The sequence below is a fragment of the Hyaena hyaena genome, unplaced genomic scaffold (genome assembly GCF_003009895.1).
Source record: "Hyaena hyaena isolate Hyena2069 unplaced genomic scaffold, ASM300989v1 scaffold_213, whole genome shotgun sequence".
NCBI lineage: Eukaryota > Metazoa > Chordata > Mammalia > Carnivora > Hyaenidae > Hyaena > Hyaena hyaena.
Window position 1 is genome coordinate 1573911 of NW_024080843.1, and position 22779 is coordinate 1596689.

General features: G+C 35.7%; 1 protein-coding gene across 4 annotated transcripts in view; it reads left to right on the forward strand.

Moving 5' to 3' along the window:
* Positions 1-22779, forward strand: part of ATP11B (ATPase phospholipid transporting 11B (putative)) — a 126181-nt gene that overhangs the window by 50336 nt on the left and 53066 nt on the right. For 3 of the 4 annotated variants that reach the window (XM_039242339.1, XM_039242340.1, XM_039242341.1), the window contains exons 11-17: positions 10743-10893; positions 12008-12205; positions 18155-18394; positions 19001-19176; positions 20002-20070; positions 21345-21418; positions 21492-21595. In XM_039242339.1, coding sequence (XP_039098270.1) covers positions 10743-10893; positions 12008-12205; positions 18155-18394; positions 19001-19176; positions 20002-20070; positions 21345-21418; positions 21492-21595 — 1012 coding nt within the window. The remainder of the gene's footprint in view (positions 1-10742; positions 10894-12007; positions 12206-18154; positions 18395-19000; positions 19177-20001; positions 20071-21344; positions 21419-21491; positions 21596-22779) is intronic. The other variant, XM_039242342.1, reaches the window with a different exon arrangement.

A 22779-nucleotide genomic window follows, 5' to 3' on the forward strand; every position in this document is an offset into this window, starting at 1 on the left:
GTTTCTACCTTAGGAATCAAGATAAAGAGGAGTAATTAGACCCAATCAGAAAAGAAAGAGAACAGATATTAAAGATGTGAGCTAAAACCAATAGAATAGAAAAATAATAAAATTAACAGAGCTGCACCTGGTTCTTTGGAAATAGTAACAAAATTAATAAATCTCTACCTTCCCAACCTAGATTGAGGGATTAATGGGGAAGAAAAGAGAAGTATTAGGAGAGAGAAAACTAAAAAATTACCAACATCAAGGATGAAAAAGAAGATATCAATACAGTTCCTACCTCCTGTGGTCACTCAATCCCACAGATAAAGAAATATTATGAACAACTTTATGTAACTATATTTTTTTAACTTAAATGAAGTAGACAAATTCTTTGAAAACACAGCATATAAAAATTAATACAGGAAGAAACAGAAAATCTAAATAGCCTTATCAGAGAGATTTAATTTATTATTTAAAAAAAATACATCCACACAGAAGGATAGTCTTTTCAACACACAATGCTGGAACAGTTAGACATCCATATGCCAGAAACCAAACTTTCACCCCTCTCTTCACTATATACAAAAACTAACTCAAAATAAGACCTAAACATAAGAATTTAATCTGTAAAACATGGGAGAAAATATTTGTGACCTTGGGTTAAGGCAAGATTTCTTAGATAGGAAATATACAAAAAAGGAACCAGAAACCAAACCAAAAGTTGATAAGTTGCATCAAAATTAAAAAGTTCACCTGGAGTTAATATAACATTGTATGTCAATGTTAAAAAGAAATTAATACTTATATTTCTAAAGACACTGCTGAATGAAAACACAAGCCACAGACTAGGAGAAATACTTAGAAAGCGCATATTTTGCAAAGGACTCCTATCCAGAATAGGCATTTTCCCCGCTTCTTTTCAACATTATTTTAGAAGCCTTGTTCAGTGTTACCAGACAAAGAAATAAAAAGCATAAGTATTAGAAAGTAAGAACTAAAATTGTCCTTACTGGAGAACACATGGTTGTCACATAGCTGTGTACATTCAAAGGTAATTAAAAAAAAACACTACTAGAACTAATAAGTGAATTTTAGCAAGGTCAAAACTATAAAACACAGTGAGAGGTATTAAAGGTTTATCCATTAGATAAATGACAAAATCACACTAATAGATTGGCAGGCTCAGTATTGTTGTCAGTTGATGTCTTGATTTTTTTTAGTTAAAATCCCTGCAAGCTTTTTTGTCGTAATTGACAAGATGGTTCTAAAATGAATATTGAAGTGCAGTAGCTAAAATGTATACATAGAATACATAAAACAGTTTCTTAAGAAAAGAAAGCCGTAGGAGGCGCATAGGTGGCTCAGTCAGCTGAATGCCTGGCTTTTGACTTTGGCTCAGGTCAGGGTCTCAAAGTTGGTGAGTTTGAGTCCCATATTGGGTTCTGTGCTGACAGCATGGAGCCTGTTTGGGATTCTTTCTCTTTCCCTCTCTCTCTGCCTCTACCCCGCGTGTGTGCTTTGTTTTTTTTTTCCTCTCTCTCAAATAAATAAACTTAAAAAATAAAAAGAAAGAAAAGAAAGCTGCAGGACTTCTATTCCCTGACTTTAAGACTTATTATTAAAGCTAGTGAGAGGACCAGAGTTGAAGGGGCAGAAGGCAGATGGGATGAGGAAAGTGAGTTCGGATTAAGGGAACTAGTACCTTACTTGAAGGCACAGTAGATGTCTATCTGGCTGGAATGAGAGCTTGGTAGGAATTAGAGGATGTTGAGAAGGAAGATCCAGGTATACAGTAGAGGGGGAGATCCAACATGGCAGAGAAGTAGGGGGACCCGAAGTTCCCTCATCCCTCAAACACAGTGCTGAGGCCAGGGGACTTTGAATTTGAAAGTCTGGGCTGCAGAGTGGCAGAGATGTCTCCAGGGGTCCAGGGGGACAACCTAGCAGGCCATGGGTACGTGATTGCAAACTGGGAGAGAGGAAATATGAGGCATAGGCATGGAGGGGAAGGATCCCCTTCTGCAGGTAGACAAAGGGAAGAAAAAGAGGCTGTGGAAGTGTAGGACTATATTTGGCCAAGAGAAAAACCATGGACCAGGGATGGAGAAAGATCCAGTCTCTAACTGAGGGGCTTTCTCCGGACTGGGGCCCGCTGCCCAGTTCATGCACCTGGGGAGGAGGGGAGCCAGTCCCTGGTTGGTAACTAGTTCAGAGGCACAGTCTGCAGTGGGAGAAACCAGTCCCCTCCCTCGAGTGCTGTGGGAAGAAGGTATATAGCCGTTCAAAGGACAAAGGACCCTGCCTGCACTCACCAGCCAGAGGCCGTTTATCAGCCAAGCAGCATGTCCCGGGAACCGGGGTGCATGGAGCAGGACCCTTTAAGATATCTGGGTTTGAATCCCGGATAAGCCCCAGGGTGGCATGAAAGACTGTGGAGTTGTTGCGGGGGGGGGGGGGGGCGGGGGCAGAAAAGGCCCACTTGTGCCCACACAACACTGTGAGGGCTGCCTGAACAGAGTAGTTTGGGACACCTAGTCAGAGGAGGAGAGACAGACAGGGTGTCACCGTTTTTCTCTCCATCACCAGCAGTGGAGGCAGGACCCGCTCTACCTCAAACCACGCCCCTCCATGCCTAGTTAACTACCTGGGATTGAGGTGGACAAAGCAGATAGCTCCTCCTCCAGACCGCCCCTGCCACCATTGCCAAGGCACCCAGCAGTTCTGCATTTTCTGCTTTAATTATTGAACAATTCTTGTATATATATATTTTTTTTCTTTCTTTTATTTCTTCCCTCTTCTAGTCTGGTTATTCTGGTTGTTGGTTTGTGTAAGCAAACATATTTACTCTGTTCTCTTTATGCCTGTTATATATCTCCTCCTTTATTTTCCCTCCCCTCTCTGGATTAAGCCATGTTTCTCTGCCTGGTCAATTTTCTTTTCTTTCTCCCTGCCCTTATCATTTTCCTCTTTGTATGGGATAAGGCCTCTTCCACCAACACCACTCCCCGCCATCGTTTGTTGTGGTGGTGGTGGTGTGTTTTTTTTTGTTGTTGTTTCGTGGGGTTTTTTTGTGTGTGTTTTTTTCCAGGGCTACTTCAACGAACAAATCAAAGCACACCTGGTGGAGGGTGCAAAACATCACTACAAGTAGGGAGATAAAGCAACAAGAGTTAAAACAACAGAGGGCAAGTAATACACTTCAAAAATCACCTCCTGAAGGGCCAGGCCCTGGATGGTGCTCAAAAGTGCTCACAGGTGCAGGACAAATAACAAGTTTTTAAAAGACATAAGGGACAGAAGACTAGCCAAAATGATGAAATGGAGATTCTCCTCAAAAGAAATTCCAGGAAGAAATGACAGCTAAAGACTTGATCAAAACAGATATAACCAATATATCTGATCAAGAATAATAGTCATATAAGATTAATCACTGGGCTTGACAAAGGAATAGAAGACAGCAGAGAATCTATTGCTGCAGAGATCAAGGAATTAAAAAATTATCATGACAAATTAAAAAATGTTGTAAATGAGGTACAAAATAAACTGGATGCAGTGACAGCCAGAATTAAAGGGCAAAGGGGAGAATAAGTGAAATAGAAGATAAATTTATGGAAAATGATGAAGCTTAGAAAAAGAGAGAGAAAAAAATTCTAGACCCCGAGGGGAGAATTTGAGAACTAAGTGATTCAATGAAATGTAATAATATCTGTATCTTAGGAGGTCAAGAGAAGGGGGCAGAAGGTATACTTGAACAAATCTTAGCTGAGAACTCCCCCAATTTGGGGAAGGAAACAAGATCCAGGAGGCACAGAGAACTCTCTTCATACATAACAGGAATCGCTCTTCTGCACGACATATCATAGTGAAACTGGCAAAATACAAAGATAAAGAGAGAATTCTGAAAGCAGCTAGGGGCAAATGGGCCTTAACTTACAAGGGTAGACTCATAAAAATAGTAGCACATTTGTCTACTGAAACTCGGCAGGCCAGAAGAGAGTGGCAGGAAATATCAATGTGCTGAATAGGAAGAATATGCAGCCAGCAGTCCTTTATCCAGCAAGCCTGTCATTCAGAATAGAAGGAGAGATAAAGGTTTTCCCAAACAAACAATAACTGAAGGAGCTCATCACCACTAAACCAGCCCTAAGAGGGTCTCACTGAGTGGAATGTTGCAAAGACAACAAAGGACCAGAGACATCATTACAAGCATGAAACATACAAATAACACTAAATCCATATCTTTTAATTACACTGAATGTAAATGGACTAAATGTTCCAATCAAAAGACATAGAGTATCAGAATGGATAAGAAAACAAGACCCATCTATTTGCTGTCAACAAGACCCACTTTAAAACTGAGGACACCTTCAGATTGAAAGTGAAGGGATGGAAAATCATCTGTCATGCCACTAGAAGTCAAAAGAAAGCTGGAGTATCCATACTTATATCAGACAAACTTGATTTTAAACTAATGGCTGTAACAAGATATGAAGAAGGGCATTTTCTCATAATTACAGGGTCTATTCATTAAGAAGAGCTAACAATTACAGATGTTTATGCACCCAATTTGGAAGCACCCAAACATATAAAACAGTTGATCACAAACATAGGCAATCTTACTGGTAAGAATGCAGTAATTGCAGGGAACTTTAATATTCCACTTACAGCAATGGAGAGATCATGTAGGCAGAAAATCATTAAACAGTGGCCCTTACTGATACACTGGACCAGATGGACTTCACAGATATATTCTGAACTTTTCATCCAAAAACAGCAAAATACATGTTCTTGAATGCACATGGAACTTTCTCCAAGATCACATACTGGGTCACAAAACAACCCTCAATAAATATAAAAGAATTGAGATCATAGCATACACTTTTTTCAGATCACAATGCTATGAAACTTGAAATCAATGACAGGAAAAAGTTTGGAAAACTTGCAAATGCATGGAAGTTAAAGAACATCCTACTAAAGAATGAATGAGTCAACCAGGCAATTACAGAAGAAATTTAAAAATATATGGAAACAAATGCAAGTGAAAACATGACAGTTCAAACCCTGTGGGATGCAACAAAGGCAGTCCTAACAGGAAAATACATTGCAATCCAGGCCTATCTCAAGAAACTAGAAAAATCCCAAATACAAAATCTAACAGCACACCTAAAGGAACTAGAAGCAGAACTGCAAAAAAACCCAACCAAACAAACAAACAAAAAACCCAAGGATAGCAGAAGAGAAATAATAAAGATTAGAGCAGAAATAAATAATATAGAGTCCAACAAAACCCAGTAGAACATATCAGTGAAACTAAGAGCTGGTTTTTTTTTTTAAATAAACGAAATTGATAAACCCCTAGCCAGACTTCTCAAAAAGAAAAGAGAAAGGACCCAAATAGATAAAATCACAAATGAAACTGGACTTATAACAACCAATCCCTCAGAAATACAAACAATTATCAGAGACTGCTATGAAAAATTATATGCCAACAAACTTGGACAACCTGGAAGAAATGGACAAATTCCTAGACACCCACACACTACCAAAACTCAAAGGGGAAGAAATAGAAAACTTGGACAGACCCATAACTAGTGAAGAAATGGAATCAGTTATCAAAAATCTCCCAACAGTAAGAGTCCTGTGCCAGATGGCTTCCCAGGGGTGTTCTACCAGCCATTTAAAGCAGAGTTCATACCAATCCTCAAGCTGTTCCAGAAAACTGAAATGGAAGGAAAGCTCTCAGACTCATTCTATGAAGCCAGCATTACTCGATTCCCAAACCAGATAGAGACCCCCCAAAAAAGGAGAATTACAGGCCAGTATCCTTAATGAACATAGATGCACAAATTCTCAACAAGGTACTAGCAAATTGAATTCAACAGCATATAAAAAGAATTATTCACCATGATAAAGTAGGATTCATTCCTGGGCTGCAGGGCTGGTTCAATATTCACAAATCAATGTGGTGCATCACATTAATAAAAGAAAGGATAAGAACCACATGATCCTGTCAATAGATGCAGAAAAAGCATTTGAGTTAATACAGCATCCCTTCTTAATAAAAACCCTCAAGAAAGTAGGGATAGAAGGAACATACCTAAACATCATAAAACCATATATGAAAAGACCACAGCTAATATGCTTAATGAGGAAAAAACTGAGCTTTCCCCTTGAGATCAGGAACATGTCAGGGATGTCCACTTTCATCACTCTTGTTTAACATAGTGTTCGAAGACCTAGCATCAGCAATCAGACAGCAAAATGAAATAAAAGCCATCAAAATTGGCAAAGACAAAGTCAGACTTTCACTTTTCACAGATGACATGATACTCTACGTGGAAAACCCAAAAGACTTCACCACAAAGCTACTAGAACTGATCCATGAATTCAGCAAAGTCGCAGGATACAAAATCAACATACAGAGATTAGTTGCATTTCTATATACCAATAATGGAGCAACAGAAAGAGAAAAATCAAAACATCGATCCCATTTACAATTGCACTAAGAACCATAAAATACCTAGAAATAAACCTAAGCAAAGATGTAAAAGATCTGTATGCTGAAAACTATAGAAAACTTATGAAGGAAATTGAAGAAGACACAAAGAAATGGAAAAACATTCCATGCTCATGGATTGTAAGAATAAATATTGTTAAAATATCAATACTACCCAAAGCAAACTACACATTCAGCGCAATCCCAATCAGAATCGCACCACATTCTTCTCAAAGCTAGAATAAACAATCATAAAATTTGTTTGGAACCACAAAAGACCCCAAATAGCCAAAGTAATGTTGAAAAAGAAAACCAAAGCAGGAGGCATCACAATCCCAGACTTTAGCCTCTACTACAAAGCTGTGATTGTCAATACAGTATGGTATTGGCACAAAAATAGACACCTAGACCAATGTAATAGAGGACTCAGAATTGGACCCACAAATGTATGGCCAACTAATCTTTGACAAAGCAGGAAAGAGTATCCAGTGGAGAAAAGACAGTCTTTTTAGCAAATGATGCTGGGAGAACTGGACAGCAACATGCAGAAGAATGAAACTAGACCACTTTCTTATACCATACACAAAAATAAACCTGAAATGGATGAAAGACCTAAATATGAGACAGGAAACTATCAAAACCCTAGAGGAGAAAATGGCAACAACAACTTTGACACAACCACAGCAGTTTCTTGCTCAGCACGTCTCCAAAGGGAAGGAAATTAAAAGCAAAAGTGAACTATTGGGACCTCATCAAGATACATCGCTTCTGCACTGCAAAGGAAACAATCAACAAAACTAAAAGGCAGCTCATGGAATGGGAAAAGCTATTTGCAAATGACATATCAGATAAAGGGTTAGTATCCAGAATCTATAAAGAACTTAACAAACTCAACCCCCGAAAAACAAATAATCCAGTGAAGAAATGGGCAGAAGACATGAATAGACATTTTTCCAAAGAAAACATCCAGATGGCCAACAGACACGTGAAGCGATGCCCAATGTCCCTCATCATCAGGGAAATACAAATCAATACCACACTGTGATACCACCTCACAACAGTCAGAGTGGCTAAAGTGAACAGCTCAGGAAACAACAGATGCTGGTGCAGATGTAGAGAAATGGGAACCCTCTTGCACTCTTGGTGGGAATCCAAGCTGTTGCAGCCCCTCTGGAAAACAGTATGGAGGTTCCTCAAAACTTTTAAAATAGAACTACCCTACAACCTGGCAATAGCACTACTAGGAATTTATCCAAAGGATACAGGAGTGCTGATCCATAGGGAGACATGTACCCCAATGTTTATGACAGCACTTTAAACAATAGCAATTATGGAAAGAGCCTAAGTGTCCATCAACTGATAGATGGATAAAGAAGATGTGGTTTTTGTATACAATGGAATACTGTGTGACAATGAGAAAGAATGAAATGCAGCCATTTGCAGCAACGTGGATGGAACTGGAGGGTATTATGCTAAGTGAAATAAGTCAGTCAGAGAAAAACAGATATCATATGTTTTCACTCATATGTGGAACTTGAGAAACTTAACAGAAGACCATGGAAGAAGGGGAGGGGAAAAATAGTTTCAAACGGAGAGGGAGGGAGGCAAACCATAAGAGACGCTTAAATAAAAACAAACTAAGGGTTGATGGAGGAGTGGGGGAAGGGGGAAAATGGGTGACAGGCATTCAAGAGGGCACTTGGGATGAGCACTGGGTGTTATACGTAAGCAATGAATTATGGAAATCTATCCCCAAAACCAAGAATACACTGTACACACTATACGGTAGCCAGTTTGACAATAAATAATAAGAATTTCAGGTTGTAAAAAAAAAAAAAGAACATGTACAATAGAAAGTGGATTCAGGTGGCTGAGGGCCATGGAGACACCAATAAAAATTATCTTTTATTAAAAAAAGACTTTTTATAAAGCTATAGTAAATATAATATGGTATTAGCAAAATAGATATTTCAGTGGAATAAACTAGAGTTGAGAAATAGACCCATTCATAGATGGTCAGTTGATTTTCAACTAAAGCATCAAGTAAATTCAATGAGGAAAATGATATAGTCTTTTCTATCATTTGGATTCTATCTTTGGATGCAATTCAAAATGGATTTGCATATGGGAAAAAATAATAAAACTCAATTACGACATCACCTCATACTCCAAAAAGTCTTTGAAGGTGGGCCATATACCTAAATGGAAAGGCTAAAACCATAAAACTTTTAATTTTTTTTAATGTTTGTTTATTTTTGAGAGAGAGACAAGAGTGCAAGTGGGAAAGGGGCAGAAAGAGAGGGAGACAGAATCCAAAGCAGGCTCCAGGCTCCATAGGCTCCAAGCTGTCAGCACAGAGCCCTATGTAGGGCTCAAACTCGCAAACTGTGAGATCATGACCTGAGCCAAAGTCAGATGCTTACAGACTAAGCCACCCAGGTGACCCAAACTATAAAACTTTTAGATGAAAACTTAGGAAGATCTTTTTACAGCCTGGGGATAAGTAAATATTTTGTAGCAAACAAAAAGCAATAACCACAAAAGAAAAAACTGGTTAGCTATATACTTCATCAAAATTAAAAACTTCTCAGACTACACAGTTAAGGAAATGAACAAGGAAGCAACAAACTAGGTGATGGTATTCATAAAACATCTATCTGACAACTTGTATCCAGAATATATAATGATAAATATTTTTTTATTGAGTTTATATTTTATTTTTATTATTTTTTACAAATAGTTTATTGTCAAGTTGGTTTCCATATAATGATATATTAAAAAGCCCCTGTAAGTCTATAATAAAAAGAAAAACAATGCAGTGAAAAAAATGGATATAAAACTGGAGCAGAGAAGTTATCACAAAGAAAATGTACAAATGGCTAATAATTATAAACATAGGAAAAAGTGTACCATGTCAGTAGTCATGAGAAAGATACAAATTAAAACTACAGAGAGATACATACTAATATACACTTAGAGGAATGGCAAAAATTAAAAAGCCTAAAGGTTCCAAGTGTTGGCTAGGACATGGAGCAGTTGGAACTCTTACTTTTAAATAATCTATGGGTCAAAGAGAAAATTTTAAAGAACATTTTTAAATATCCAAAAGTTAATGAAAATGCAGTGTATCAAATTTTGAAGGATGAAGCTAAAGCAGTGGTGAGAACGAAATATATAGCATTTGTATTAGAAACAGAACCAGTAGGAATATATGTAGATATTTGTAAGAGATTTATTATAGGAGTTGGTTCATGTGGTTTTAAAGGCCACAAAACCCCACATTCTGCTGTCTGCAAGCCGGAGAACCAGGAAAGCCGATGGCATAATGCAGTCAGTATCCAAAGGCCTGAGAATCAGGGGCTAGCCCCTGATATGAACCTGGAGCTCTGACATTCCAGCGTAAGAAAAAATTCATCTTTTGCCTTTTTTTATTTCATTTGGGCCCTCTGTTATCACCACCGACATTGGTAAGGGCGGGTTTCTCTAATGAGTCCATTTTATCAAATACTAATCTCTTCCAGAAACACCCTCACAGACACACCCCAAAATAATGTTTTACAAGCTGCCATCTCTTAGCCTGGTCAAGTTTAGATTAACCACCACAGCACTAAATACTTAACATTAGTAAAGAAACACCAGTGACAGAAACTGAAATTAATGCCGATTAAAGAAACGAAGATGTAATGTTAAGCTTGCTTAGTGAAATATTGTACTGTCAGGCTTGCCTGGAGAAAAGAACAAGGATTCTAAAGTTAATTCCTGACTTTTGTGATTTTGGTAAATTTACAGAAAGATTTTTAGACTTGGGTCTTAATCCTTAAAAAGGATGTGATCTCTTCCCAGAAGTGTTACAAAGATCTGACAAGTTATTGGATGTGACAAAGTTTTATAAAACTTTTAATGCTATACAAATGTTTAGTTATATTTATACTTAAATTTGGATAGATCCTGAAAATTTTAAAAATCTTAGAATAGCTACTTATGGTGAGAGTAAGTGGCCAAAACTCATTTAATGTAAGCATTTTGAGCAGTAATGTAACCAATGCAAATAGGCTTATAATCTTATGTGTTAGCTGTTTTATCACTGGTAAACAGATTTTACTGAATGGTCATTTCTTAAAATATGAAGATTGTTTCCTTTACATAGTTACCATGATATCTTATACAGTTTTATTTAATACCAGCATAAAATTTTTAGGCATATGAATATAGTAACACAGAATTGATAAGCCTCATATGCTTTTTTTTCCCCTCGTTCCAGGTCAATGAATACATTTTTGATAATTTATCTAATAATCCTTATTTCTGAAGCCATCATCAGTACAATCTTGAAATATACATGGCAAGCTGAAGAAAAATGGGATGAACCTTGGTATAACCAAAAAACAGAACATCAAAGAAATAGTAGTAAGGTATTTTATGGTGTTCTTCACTCTGCCCTAAAGGAAACTTTATTCTTGGGCACAGTTAATGATTTGGTAGTGACTTCTGATAGGAGTGACCATTGTGATCTTCTAAAATCATTACTGTGGAAGGGTGACAAAAAGACACGGCAAGTGAAGAGTGCCCATTATGTTTATACTGGTATGCTTTTTCCATTTTAAGGCATAAGCAATTGTGTTCCCTATGACATGATTTGAATAGTCAGAAGAGATCACAAAAATTTAAATCATCTGTGTTGGCATTCCCCTTCACTGCTACAAATTCGTTTTTTATTTACTGTATGTTTGTAAGTGAATTAAAGAGTAAATTGATTTATTTTCAATTCTGTCAGAATAATTCAAGGAGTCTTACTGTCAGTCAATTGATGGGATGAAGGAATAACAAAATTTATCATACAATGTTTTAAACTGAATAAATATGGACTACCAAGACAGTTTAATCTGCAATTTTGGTAAATTGGTCTCCAGATTTCACATTAGATTAAAATGCAACTATTGCAAGATAGATGTGGATCTCAAGAAACCACAAAGCAGCTCACAGGAACATATTTTCCATATCATTCATAATTAGTATTTCACCTTTCACAGAATGCATGTTAAAATGTGATACTGTTATGCCATTGAAGTAGGCTATTACTATATGATCTGTAAGTAAAAATTCTAGTTTACAGCAGTTCTAGCCTACCAATTTTTAAATAATTTTTAAATTATAGTCTTTTTAATTCTCTTTGATTTTGAAGGGTAGGAGTAGAATGATCAGTATACTTCAGAGATTATTAATTAAATATTTTGCTAAAGGTTGTTTGAGTCACACCAGGCCTTTTGGTAGCTTCTAAAAAGTAACAAGTAGTTTGAATGTAACCTTTTCTTTTTTCATTTTGTTCAAGATTCTAATGAGCAATAAAACAACCAAAAGAAATGTATGTTAAAAAAATGATTCAACAAATGAATCTCAATTCATGAAACTTTTGCTTCAGAATATAGTTGATGGTCTGTTTAGACATGAAACTTTCTGGTAATTTTCTCCAGTCATACTGAGGAAATTCTCATATGTATTCTCTTATCAATCATTTTTTTTGCCTAGATTCTGAGATTCATTTCAGACTTCCTTGCCTTTTTGGTACTCTACAATTTCATCATTCCAATTTCATTATATGTGACAGTCGAAATGCAAAAATTTCTTGGGTCATTTTTTATTGGCTGGGATCTTGATCTCTATCATGAAGAATCAGATCAGAAAGCTCAAGTCAATACTTCTGATCTGAATGAAGAGCTTGGACAGGTAAAAAGATCATTTTATTTTGTTTTGTTAATTTGTTATTTTTATCAAAATAATACATATATAAAGACTAATGATCTATACAAAGAAAAATACTGTGAGGCTTATACCAAAAAATAGCCCTACTTTGCTCCGCTCCTAACTCTTGTTCCCATTTTTAAATCTGAAATCATTTTTCCCATTATTTAGCACTATTGTATATAATATTCTTTATTGATTTTTGAATTTTAGACATTATTTACCATGGAATATAAAGATATATTCTTATGCTGCTGTTTATACACGCATACGCAGATACATACTGTTTGCCTCCCTATAGCCCCTTATATTGTTATGTCACAATTAGGGATTCAGTAAATATTATTGACGTTATTTTCACTGTTAGTATTGCTCAACAATTCCTAGTTCTTTATGTGTGCCCTATAATACTATAATTACATTTTCTTTTTTATGTATTATTTTCCCTAGAGTTAATTGCTCTGTTTTTTTTATTTCCTTAATTTTCTGTATGCCACAAATAAGTCTCTGATGAATATTTGAAATATCTCTCTACATACTCAGACATATCAAGTAATCTAGGATTTCCTTCCTCCTTCTCTTTCTTCTTATGGTAGCAGCTTTTTTGGAGCTTTTTGTCTTTCTGCTTCAATTTGGACTTATTTCTGGGCCTGCTTCTCAGCTGTCACCTAGGACTTCTCTTTACCATTACTCTAGAGATTCCTTTGCCTCTCTCCTATTTTGGATCTCCTGCCTCTTGGATCCCGTGTCACCCCACATGTGGCTTTTTCTCTCATTTTGGTGGAACACATCTTTTAATAACTTACTGAAATAGGATGCATGAGAGGAAAATATTTGGAGACTTTGGATGTGTTAAAATATCTTTATTCCTTTTTTACACTTGATTAATAATTTAGTTGTGTAATGTATCCCAGGTTGGAAGTAATCATTCTTCCAAATTTTAAAAGCATTTCTCCATTTTATTTTTCTGCTTCCAATGTTGCTTTTGAGAAATACAGTGCCATTCTCATACCCGGTATTTATGAGTGATCTGTTAATTTATCTCTGGAGTTCTTTAGGATCTTCTCTTTATGTGGTAATTCTGAAATTTCATGATGATGTACCTTGGTGTCTTTTTTTTTTTTTTTTTTTGCTTTCATTGGACAATGAGCTCTGTGAGCCCTTTCAGTCTGGAAATACATGTACTTCAATCCTAGGAATTTTTCTTACATTATTTCTTTGATAATGTCTTTTTTAATTCAGTATTTGGATATCAGTCCATTTATCTTGATTTTTTTTTAAAATGTTTTATTTATTTCTAGGAGAGAGAGAGAGAGACAGTGTGAGCAGGGGAGGGTCAGAGAGAGAGGGAGTCACAGACTGAAACAGGCTCCAGGTTCTGAGCTGGCAGTCAGCACAGAGCCTGACGCGGGGCTCGAACCCACGAACCGTGAGATCATGACCTAAGCGAAAGTCGGACGCTTAACCAACTAAGCCAGCCAGGTGCCCCTATCTTGATTTTTTAATTCACTTTCTTTGGCTTTCAGTTTTTCTTTACTTGTTTGTTTTTATAATTCTGGGAGAATTTGTCAGCTTTATCTTTCCACCTATCTTTTGATTTCTTTTATTTCTGTTACAATATTTATAATTTCTAATATTCTATATTTGAATAATCTTTTTTTTCTGAGAGAGAGGGAGAGAGAGAGAGAGAGAGAGAGAGACAGCATGAGCAGGGGAGGGTCAGAGAGAGAGGGAGTTATAGAATCTGAAGCAGGCTCTAGACTCTGAGCTAGCTGTCAGCACAGAGCCGGAAGCAGGGCTCAAACCCATGAACTGTGAGATCATGACCTGAGCCAAAGTCGGACACTTAACTGACTGAGCCACCCAGGCTCCCCTTGAATAATCTTTTTTAAGTGCATCTTATTCCTTTTCTTGAATATAATCTCTTCTTTTAGCTCTCTGAGGATATAAATGATGGTTAGTCCTGTGCTCCCTGCATTTTCCCTTTACTCCTAGTTCCTTTTTCAGTAGTCTGTTCTGCTACAATGTGGCATATGCATTCCTAAAAATTATTGTGCTACTTAAAATTACTTAGTAAAAACCACAGGGCTAATGGGATTAGGAGTACGACAAAAACTTTGTCCATAACACATTTAAAATAGATTGTTAAGACATACATAAGTAACTGTAAGATATGTGGCATTTTATCTTGAAATAGACCAGAAAGTTACTTGCAGAAGTGACCATCACAGAGGTGTTGCTACCTGTGTGTCATTGTAAAGTATGGAAAGGAAAGTTATCTGAAAACAGAAGTGGATGGGTGTGGCTTATGACACCCATGGTGACCTGAGGTAACTGGTACCTGTTTGAGGCTTGTACATTTCATATGTTCCTTCTGGGCTTGGGTGCAGTTTGCTGGTGTTTCTCACAAAGGAAATTGTGCATAACCACATGCAAAGTGGGCATTATGGTCAAATTGTTCCCTTATATATCAGCCACATTGTGATAAGTTCAGGTTTCCATGACCTTGGTATAGCAAACTGTCTAATTTGTTTTAGATTCTACCTTTCTTTTAAGGAGTCATCCTCAAATGAACACTAATCTGTGGTTTTCTTTACAAGCTTAAAAGGTTTCTGTAGAAAAGCCTAGCAGCCGAGCTGTTTTTTGGTGCATCAGTGTTGGTCTTTTCTCAGTTTCCCCGAGAGAATTACTACAGTTAGTGTTTCTGCTGCTTATGATTGTTAAGGCCATCCAGTAGAAGTCTCCCTGTTTTTAGTGTATGGCCACACTCCTGTTTCCAGCTGCCTCACACCTGGTTTCAGCTTTCCACAGGGTTCCGATTCTCTCCGGTTCAACCTCCTCCTCAGAGAATAAACCTTACAACTGTTGCTTGGATAGATGAAAGGCAATCTCAGGTTTGCAAGTTAATGAGGTGATTTCAGGTTTCAAACTGTTCCTTATACCTCCATTTTCAGCCTCATCCTATGCTTTCACATTCAGCGAAACCACATTCAGTGGTTGTGGTATATCTACTTCCTGGGAGTTTCTGGGAAAGAATTTCCCCCATTGCTTAGGTTTCATATTCTGTGTCCTATTAAGTCATTTGCCACTCATTCAGCTCCTTTCCATCTTCCAAACTTGTCTTATCTTCCTTCTCATGCTGTCTCATCTACCATTAGTTTTGTCCTTTTTTTATTCCTTTAATCTTACTTCGGTAAAGTTTCAAGAGGAACAGAGACAATTTTATTTGCTCAGCCTGCCATTTTTAGCCAGAAGTTGATCCATTTATTTTTAACATTTAGGCAGCTTTAGTAACTCACGCTAAGTATTAATTCATGTCACATTTCTTTAATTATGCACCACATATTCAGGACGTAAAAACAGAGCCTGCTTTTTACTTCTCTGAACACATTCTCCCCTCATTTTTTCTTTCCTTTGACCTTTTCTATTCCAATTTTCTCCTCTCTTTCTCTTTCCTTCATGTTAGGGTATGTTTTTCTGAAACTTCACACTGTTTCTGCCCATATCTGCTTTATTTTTAATAAACTTTGATAACTTTTTAAAATTTTTAATTCATCTCAGCCTTTCTTTTTACTTTTAAGCCTACAAGTATTTCATAATATGTTTATTGCCTATATTCCTTTATCTATTTTTTTACCAGTGAAATCTACTTTATTTCACACTCTCCTATGTCCTTTCATTTCCATACTGTCAAAGAAACTACTCTTAGGATGGTGTACAGTGCCCTGTTTATCACTAAAGTTAAAAGTTAAAACTTCTTGATTTTATATAAATTTTTTAAAATGAAAGTTAATTTCTTTTATTCATCTCTGTCTAATCTTAATTCTGAAGAGTCCTCCATGACTGATAGGTTTCTGTCTATTCTAATCGCTTTTGGCATATTATTACTGTTTGCTGGTATATTTTATGTCATAATTTTTTATACCTTATTATTAAGGTCTTTCTTTTTATTAACTTGCATAGGTAAGTGATAACTCTCTGTATCCACCTTTACAATTCAATATTTGCTGTAGATAGTGGACAGTCTTTAATATCATATAGCAAAGATAAAATATTTAATCTTTTATTTCTAGTTTTGCCCTTTGTTAGCTCTATAACTAGGTAACTTATTTAACCTAACTCTTCCTTTGTTTCTTTTTCTTTAAGTTATGCATAGTAATAGTACCTGCCTCATGGAATTGTTGAGAGTATTGACTGAGTTAGAACTTGCAGTGTTTGCAATATAGTGATTGCTGTACAATTATTGGCTTTTATTATTATTACTTTACATAGCAGAATTCCTGTATCTCAGGTGTTGTATTTATCTTTACCACTTTCAAGAAAATGAACATTAAGGTATACTTTTTCACTTTATTTCTTGGTCCAAACAATTTTTTTCCAGTTTTAACTCTACCTCCCTTTTTGTATATTGATCATTTTATTCTGGAACCTTGATGAACTCATTTGTCAGTTCTAGTGGTTTTTTTTAGTGGATTCCTTGGGATTTTCTATGTATAAGTCATGTTATCTACAAATGGCTTTACTTCTTTTCCAATCTGAATACCTCCTATTTCTTTTTTCTTGCCTGATTGCCCTGGCTAGAACCTTCAGTACAGTGTTGAATAAAAGTGGCAAGAACAGACACCTGAACTTAGTTTAGGGGAAAGCATTCAGTCTTTCTTCATTAAATATTATGCTAATTACGGGGTTTTGTAGATACATTTTATCGGGTTGAGGAAATAGCGTGTCCCTAATTTGTTGATTGTTTTTATCGTGAAAGGGTATTGGAATCTGTTAAATGCTTTTTTGGCATCTGTTGAGATGATCATTTTAATAATAGAATAAAGAACAAGTGCCACCAACTTATTATTATGGTGGGTTTCATTGATTAATCGATGTTGAACCAATTTTGCATTCCAGGGATAAATCCTACATGTTCATGGTGTGTATTTTTTATGTTTCTATATTTAGTCTGTGATTATTTTCTTAAGAGATATTGGTCTGTATTGTTTTTCCTTATGATGTCTACCTCCCTTTTTAAATGATGACTTTCTCAAATCATTGCATTAATGAAATCCTCACCATAACCCTAGTTGTAATCCAGTCTTAACTATTTCAGTCTTCTTTTTTTGCACTTACCTTCTTTTAGGGTTAATTTTCCAAAATTAGTCTCCAGGAGTAATAAAATTATTTGTCTTATCTACTTTCTAAAATATTTTCATTCAGTCATTTTTCTTTTTCCTGAATTTGTCTCCTACCCTTGGTTTCAATTTCCTCTATCTATTTTTAGATAACTTTTCTATCTCTGACTTCTTCTGTTGCTATGACTTTGTGTTCCTCATCCCATTTCTTCTGGACCACAAAGCCCTTCACATTCTAGATTATTAAACATCCCTTCCACCTTTGCTCACAGATCATTCTTTTTTTAGAAAAAAATGTTTTTTAACATTTATTTATCTTTGAGAGACAGAGACAGAGCTCGAGTTGGGAAGGGGCAGAGAAAGAGACACACACAGAACCTAAAGCAGCCTCCATGCTCTGAGCTGTCAGTACAGAGCCAGATGCGGGGCTTGAACCCACAAACCGTGAGAGCGAGACTTGAGCTGAAGTTGGATGCTAAACTGACTGAGCCACCCAGGCACCCCTCACAGATCATTCTTAATTAAAATACCTTATCCAGGAAATGGAAAAGAACTATTAATAGCACATTATCAGTCAGCTCTGCAGATGAACATGCACCTAAAAATCTCACAAACTTCTAAGAGTATATAGATTGAAATTATTTTATGTTTTGCTGTTTTGTTTCTGGGCATCTTTAATTAATGTGTTTGGATTAAAGGAATCTCAGCATCAGTATGTCAGGGTTAATAGGTAAGCTTGAAGGACGACAAGGTTTTTTTCTTTAACATACCATAAACACAAAAGTTTTTTTTTTCTTTTATCTTCTATCTCTAGGTGGAATATGTATTTACAGATAAAACTGGTACATTGACAGAAAATGAGATGCAGTTTCGGGAATGTTCAATTAATGGCATTAAATACCAAGAAATCAATGGTAGACTTGTCTCTGAAGGACCAACACCAGACTCTTCAGATGGAAACTTATCTTACGTTAATAGTTTATCCCATCTTAACAACTTATCCCATCTTACAACCAGTTCTTTTAGAACCAGTCCTGAAAATGAAACTGAACTAGTAAGCAACTTTTAAATTAATTACTTGAAATTTCATTTGAAATAATTCTCTTTGGTAGTTGCTGGATTTGATTGTAGGAGAAAAAGTTTAAGTGTTAGTGGGACAAAGAATATATATTTGAAATGTATATCCTTTGATTTAACACTGAGAATTTGTAGTGATAACCCAGTTTAACTTGTCAATTGCTATGTGTCTGCTTTGGTTCTCTAGGTAAATGGGACTAAGTTAAGAAGAACCCTTTGCCTTGAAGTAAAGAACTAAGACATTGAAGCAATGAAGACATTGCTAAGAAATAGAGCTTACATTCATTTAATATTTTTTGAGACCTCACTTTTTAGAGTTTTCATATTTACTTACAATTTGGCTGTGCCTCCTGGAAGATATTCATATGTTGAAAGGTCATAAGCAGATGTCACATTTTACTTTTTGGAGTCAGAAGCAACCAGCTAGTATTCAGGCAATTCAAGATTATAGCACTCTTATTATAAATCTAAGATAACCAATTATTTATTGTATTTTTTGGCATTTTTTAGAATTCTGCTTACAGTTTTCTAAATGTTGTTTGGGAATGGTATTTTATTGTGGATATTAATTATTTTTCTACAGATTAAAGAACATGATCTCTTCTTTAAAGCAGTCAGTCTCTGTCACACTGTACAGATTAGCAACGTTCAGACTGATGGCATTGGTGATGGTCCCTGGCAATCCAATCTTGCACCTTCCCAGTTGGAGTACTATGCATCTTCACCGGATGAAAAAGCTTTAGTGGAAGCTGCTGCAAGGTAGTTTAGTCTAATTTTCAAATCTTCAGAAAAACATCTTTTAAATAAACAACTACAAATAGTAGAAAATTACTTTAAATTGTTAGACAAAATTCATAAACACATAAAGGTAGAATTCATAAACACATAAGGAGAATTTTATATGTGTCATTTTGTTGTCAAGCTTGCATTGAATCATATTTTGAGATTTTTAAAAATCTGGTTACCATGAAATATTAATATAATTTGTGAGAAATACTTCTGATCCTTGAAGTTCTTAATAATGCTGTATTCAAAGAAATTTTTTTTAAATTTATTTTTCAGAGAGAAAGAGAACACTTGCAAGCAGGGGAGGGGCAGATAGAGAGGGAGAGAGAGAATCCCAAGCAGGCTCCATGCTGTCAGTGCAGAGCCCATCTTGGGCTCCATCTCAGAAAGAACCATGAGATCATGATCTGAGCCAAAATCAAGAGTTAGACACTTAACTGACTGAGCCACCCAGGCACCCCTCAAAGAAATATTTTTAAATGCATCTTAAGTGTGTATTTTAAATGTTTTTATTCAAGCTAAGTTATAATGACATGAAACATGTTTAAATCTTAAATTTCCTGGGGTGCCTGGGTGGCTCAGTCAGTTAAGCATCTGACTTGGGCTCAGGTCATGATCTCATGCTTCATGAGTTCAAGTCCCACATCAGGCTCTCTGCTCTCAGCACAGAGCCTACCTCAGATCATCTGTTGCCCTCTCTCTGCCCCCACCCTGCTCTCATGTGCCTCTTCTCTCAAAAATAAATAAACATTAAAAAAAATTTTTTTAATCTTATATTTCTTCTCTTTTAATCCCTAGAATTGGCATTGTATTTATTGGCAATTCTGATGAAACTATGGAAGTTAAAACACTTGGAAAACTGGAACGGTAATATTTTTCTATATTGTAATTTTCTGTGTGTTTAGTATAGAACAGGAATCTATAAACTATGGCCCACAGGCCATATCTGGTCTGTGGACTGGTTTATACAGCCTGCAAACTACATTACATTTTTAAAGGGGGGTTGTTTTTAAAAAATGCAACAGAGACCATATATGGCCTGCAAAGTGTAAAATATTTACTGTCTGGACCTGTACCAAAAAAGTTTACTAACCCCTGCTCTAGAATGATGTTAATACTACATTGTACTTTTTTACAGTAATAATAATATTCTGTGAATCTTTCATTTGTATTTTAGCTTAATGGTTCTTGAATTTATGCATATGTTTATTTTTATATACTCCTGGGGTAATAAGTTCATTAAGTTCTCACTAAATAAAGAAAAACTTCCTTATATTTACACTGCTTGATAAATTAATCCATTCTTGTTCTATTCATACCTTTCATTGTTTTAGTAACTCCAATTATATCTCAACTCAAGCTGTCCCTTGCCAAACTGTGCTTCTCCAAACTAAAATAGACCCATTCTTTGGCTATTTTCATGCAGAAGCCTGTCTAGCTCATTTCATCAACTTATGAACCATCATCCCATCCCACTCAGTGTTTTTCTTTGAGATGTACAAAACATTTCATATGAACATCGTTATATAAATCCATCCAGAAAACTTCAAGCCACACCTGACCCATTCATACAAATTATTTTACTTAAGCACCCTGTAAAGGCATTTGTTCCCCTACCTGTACACATCTACACTGCCCCTGGTTCAGAATCACTGCTATAATGATCCTCTGTTACTAATGTGAGTGTGTTGTATTTCTCAGGTGTGTTTGGGCAGAGAAAAGGGTTGAGAATCAATTACCTTTTTTAGAAAAACGTGGAGCTGGGCAGATCTGGATTCCAATCCTTGCTGTGCCACTCACAAACTTATTTGACTTTAGGAAAATTACTTAATCTTTCTGAGTTTAATAGTCCTCATCTGTAAAATGAGATAAGACCTACCTTCTTTGGTTCTCATGGGTATTAAATAACATAAGGTAGGTAAAATACATGGCATTTGGTAAGTACTCAATAAATGTCAGTTCCTTGTATTTCTATCTTGTGTTATTATTAGTGATTTCTAACCCATCATGTTGAAAATGTACTTGAGATTAATTTTTTGTTCTAAACCAAACATTTTACCTTTTATAGGGGTTCTTTTCAAAGATTCACTTAATATTATTCAAAAAAAGTAGACTTTTTAATCTTATTTTTTTTCCCTTAGGTACAAACTGCTTCATATTCTCGAATTTGATTCAGATCGTAGGAGAATGAGTGTAATTGTTCAGGCACCTTCAGGTAACCAATCTAAACTCTTATGAATTTTTGTTCATCTAATATCAAGAGTTTGATAACTGATTTTTCTCTTTAGGTGAGAAGTTTTTATTTGCTAAAGGAGCTGAATCATCAATTCTTCCTAATTGTATAGGTGGAGAAATAGAAAAAACCAGAATTCATGTAGATGAATTTGCTTTGGTGAGTGTACATTTCTAAGATATATAAAACTGTAAAAGATATACATGTGAAAGATTTAAGGCTTCATTTTTACATTAATAACTTATCAAAAATTATAGAAATTTGCAGTTCTATTACATTATGTGTTATCTTCCACATTCTTCAATTATAAATTGACTTTCAACCTGCTAAAATTCAAGTCTTCTCTTTGAATCTGTTACAATCGGGGTATTTCTGGCTGCAAAGATGATTCAAATTAATACATTAAAAAGAAGAGTTTACATTCTAGGGAAATCCCAAGGATATGGAGAAACTGGAATCTTCATTGCTGGTGGGAATATAAATGGCACAAACATTTTAGAAAATAGTTTGAAAATTCCTCACAGAACATAGAGTAATATAGTTAATATATAACCAGTTCACTGTTAGTTATACACCCAAGAGAACTGAACACATATGTTCACACAGAAACTTAGCATTATTGCTAAATAGCCAAAAGGTGGAAACCTTCAAATTCAGTCAGCTGATACATGGATTAAACAATGTGTCATCTCCATATTAATGGAATGTTACTTGGCCATTAAAATGAATGAAATACTTATATGCTATAACATGGATGAACCTTGGAAAGGTTATGCCTGGTGACAGAAGCTAGTCATAAATGGTCACATATTCCATTTATTTGAAATATCCAGAATAATGGAATTCATAGAGACAAAAAGGACATTAGTGGTTGCCAGGGGCTGGAGGAAGGGGTAAAAAGGAAGTGTCTGCTAATGGATATGGGATTCCTTTTAGGGGTGATTTAAATGTTCTATAATTAGATAGTAGTCATGATTGTACAACTCTGAATACACTAAAAATCACTGAATTGTACTGTTTAAAGGAATGAATTGTATGGTTTGTGAATTACATCTCTTTTACGAGAAGAATGTAGGAGAATTTTACAAAAACAAAGTGCCACATTTCATTTGAAGAGGAAGAATTTTAAGCAGCTCTCTCTCGGTGTTGGGAACTCATGATCTCTTACTTCTGCATTTCTATAAATGTATGCTCCATGCTCATCTCTGCTCACCTGCCTGCTTTTTATGATTTTTTTTTTCTGTTACTTGTTTCTAATTGTGTGTGATGTAGTTCATCCACCACATTGTAACATCCATGAGAACAAAGGCATTCTTCTACTGACATTCATTTCAATATCCAGA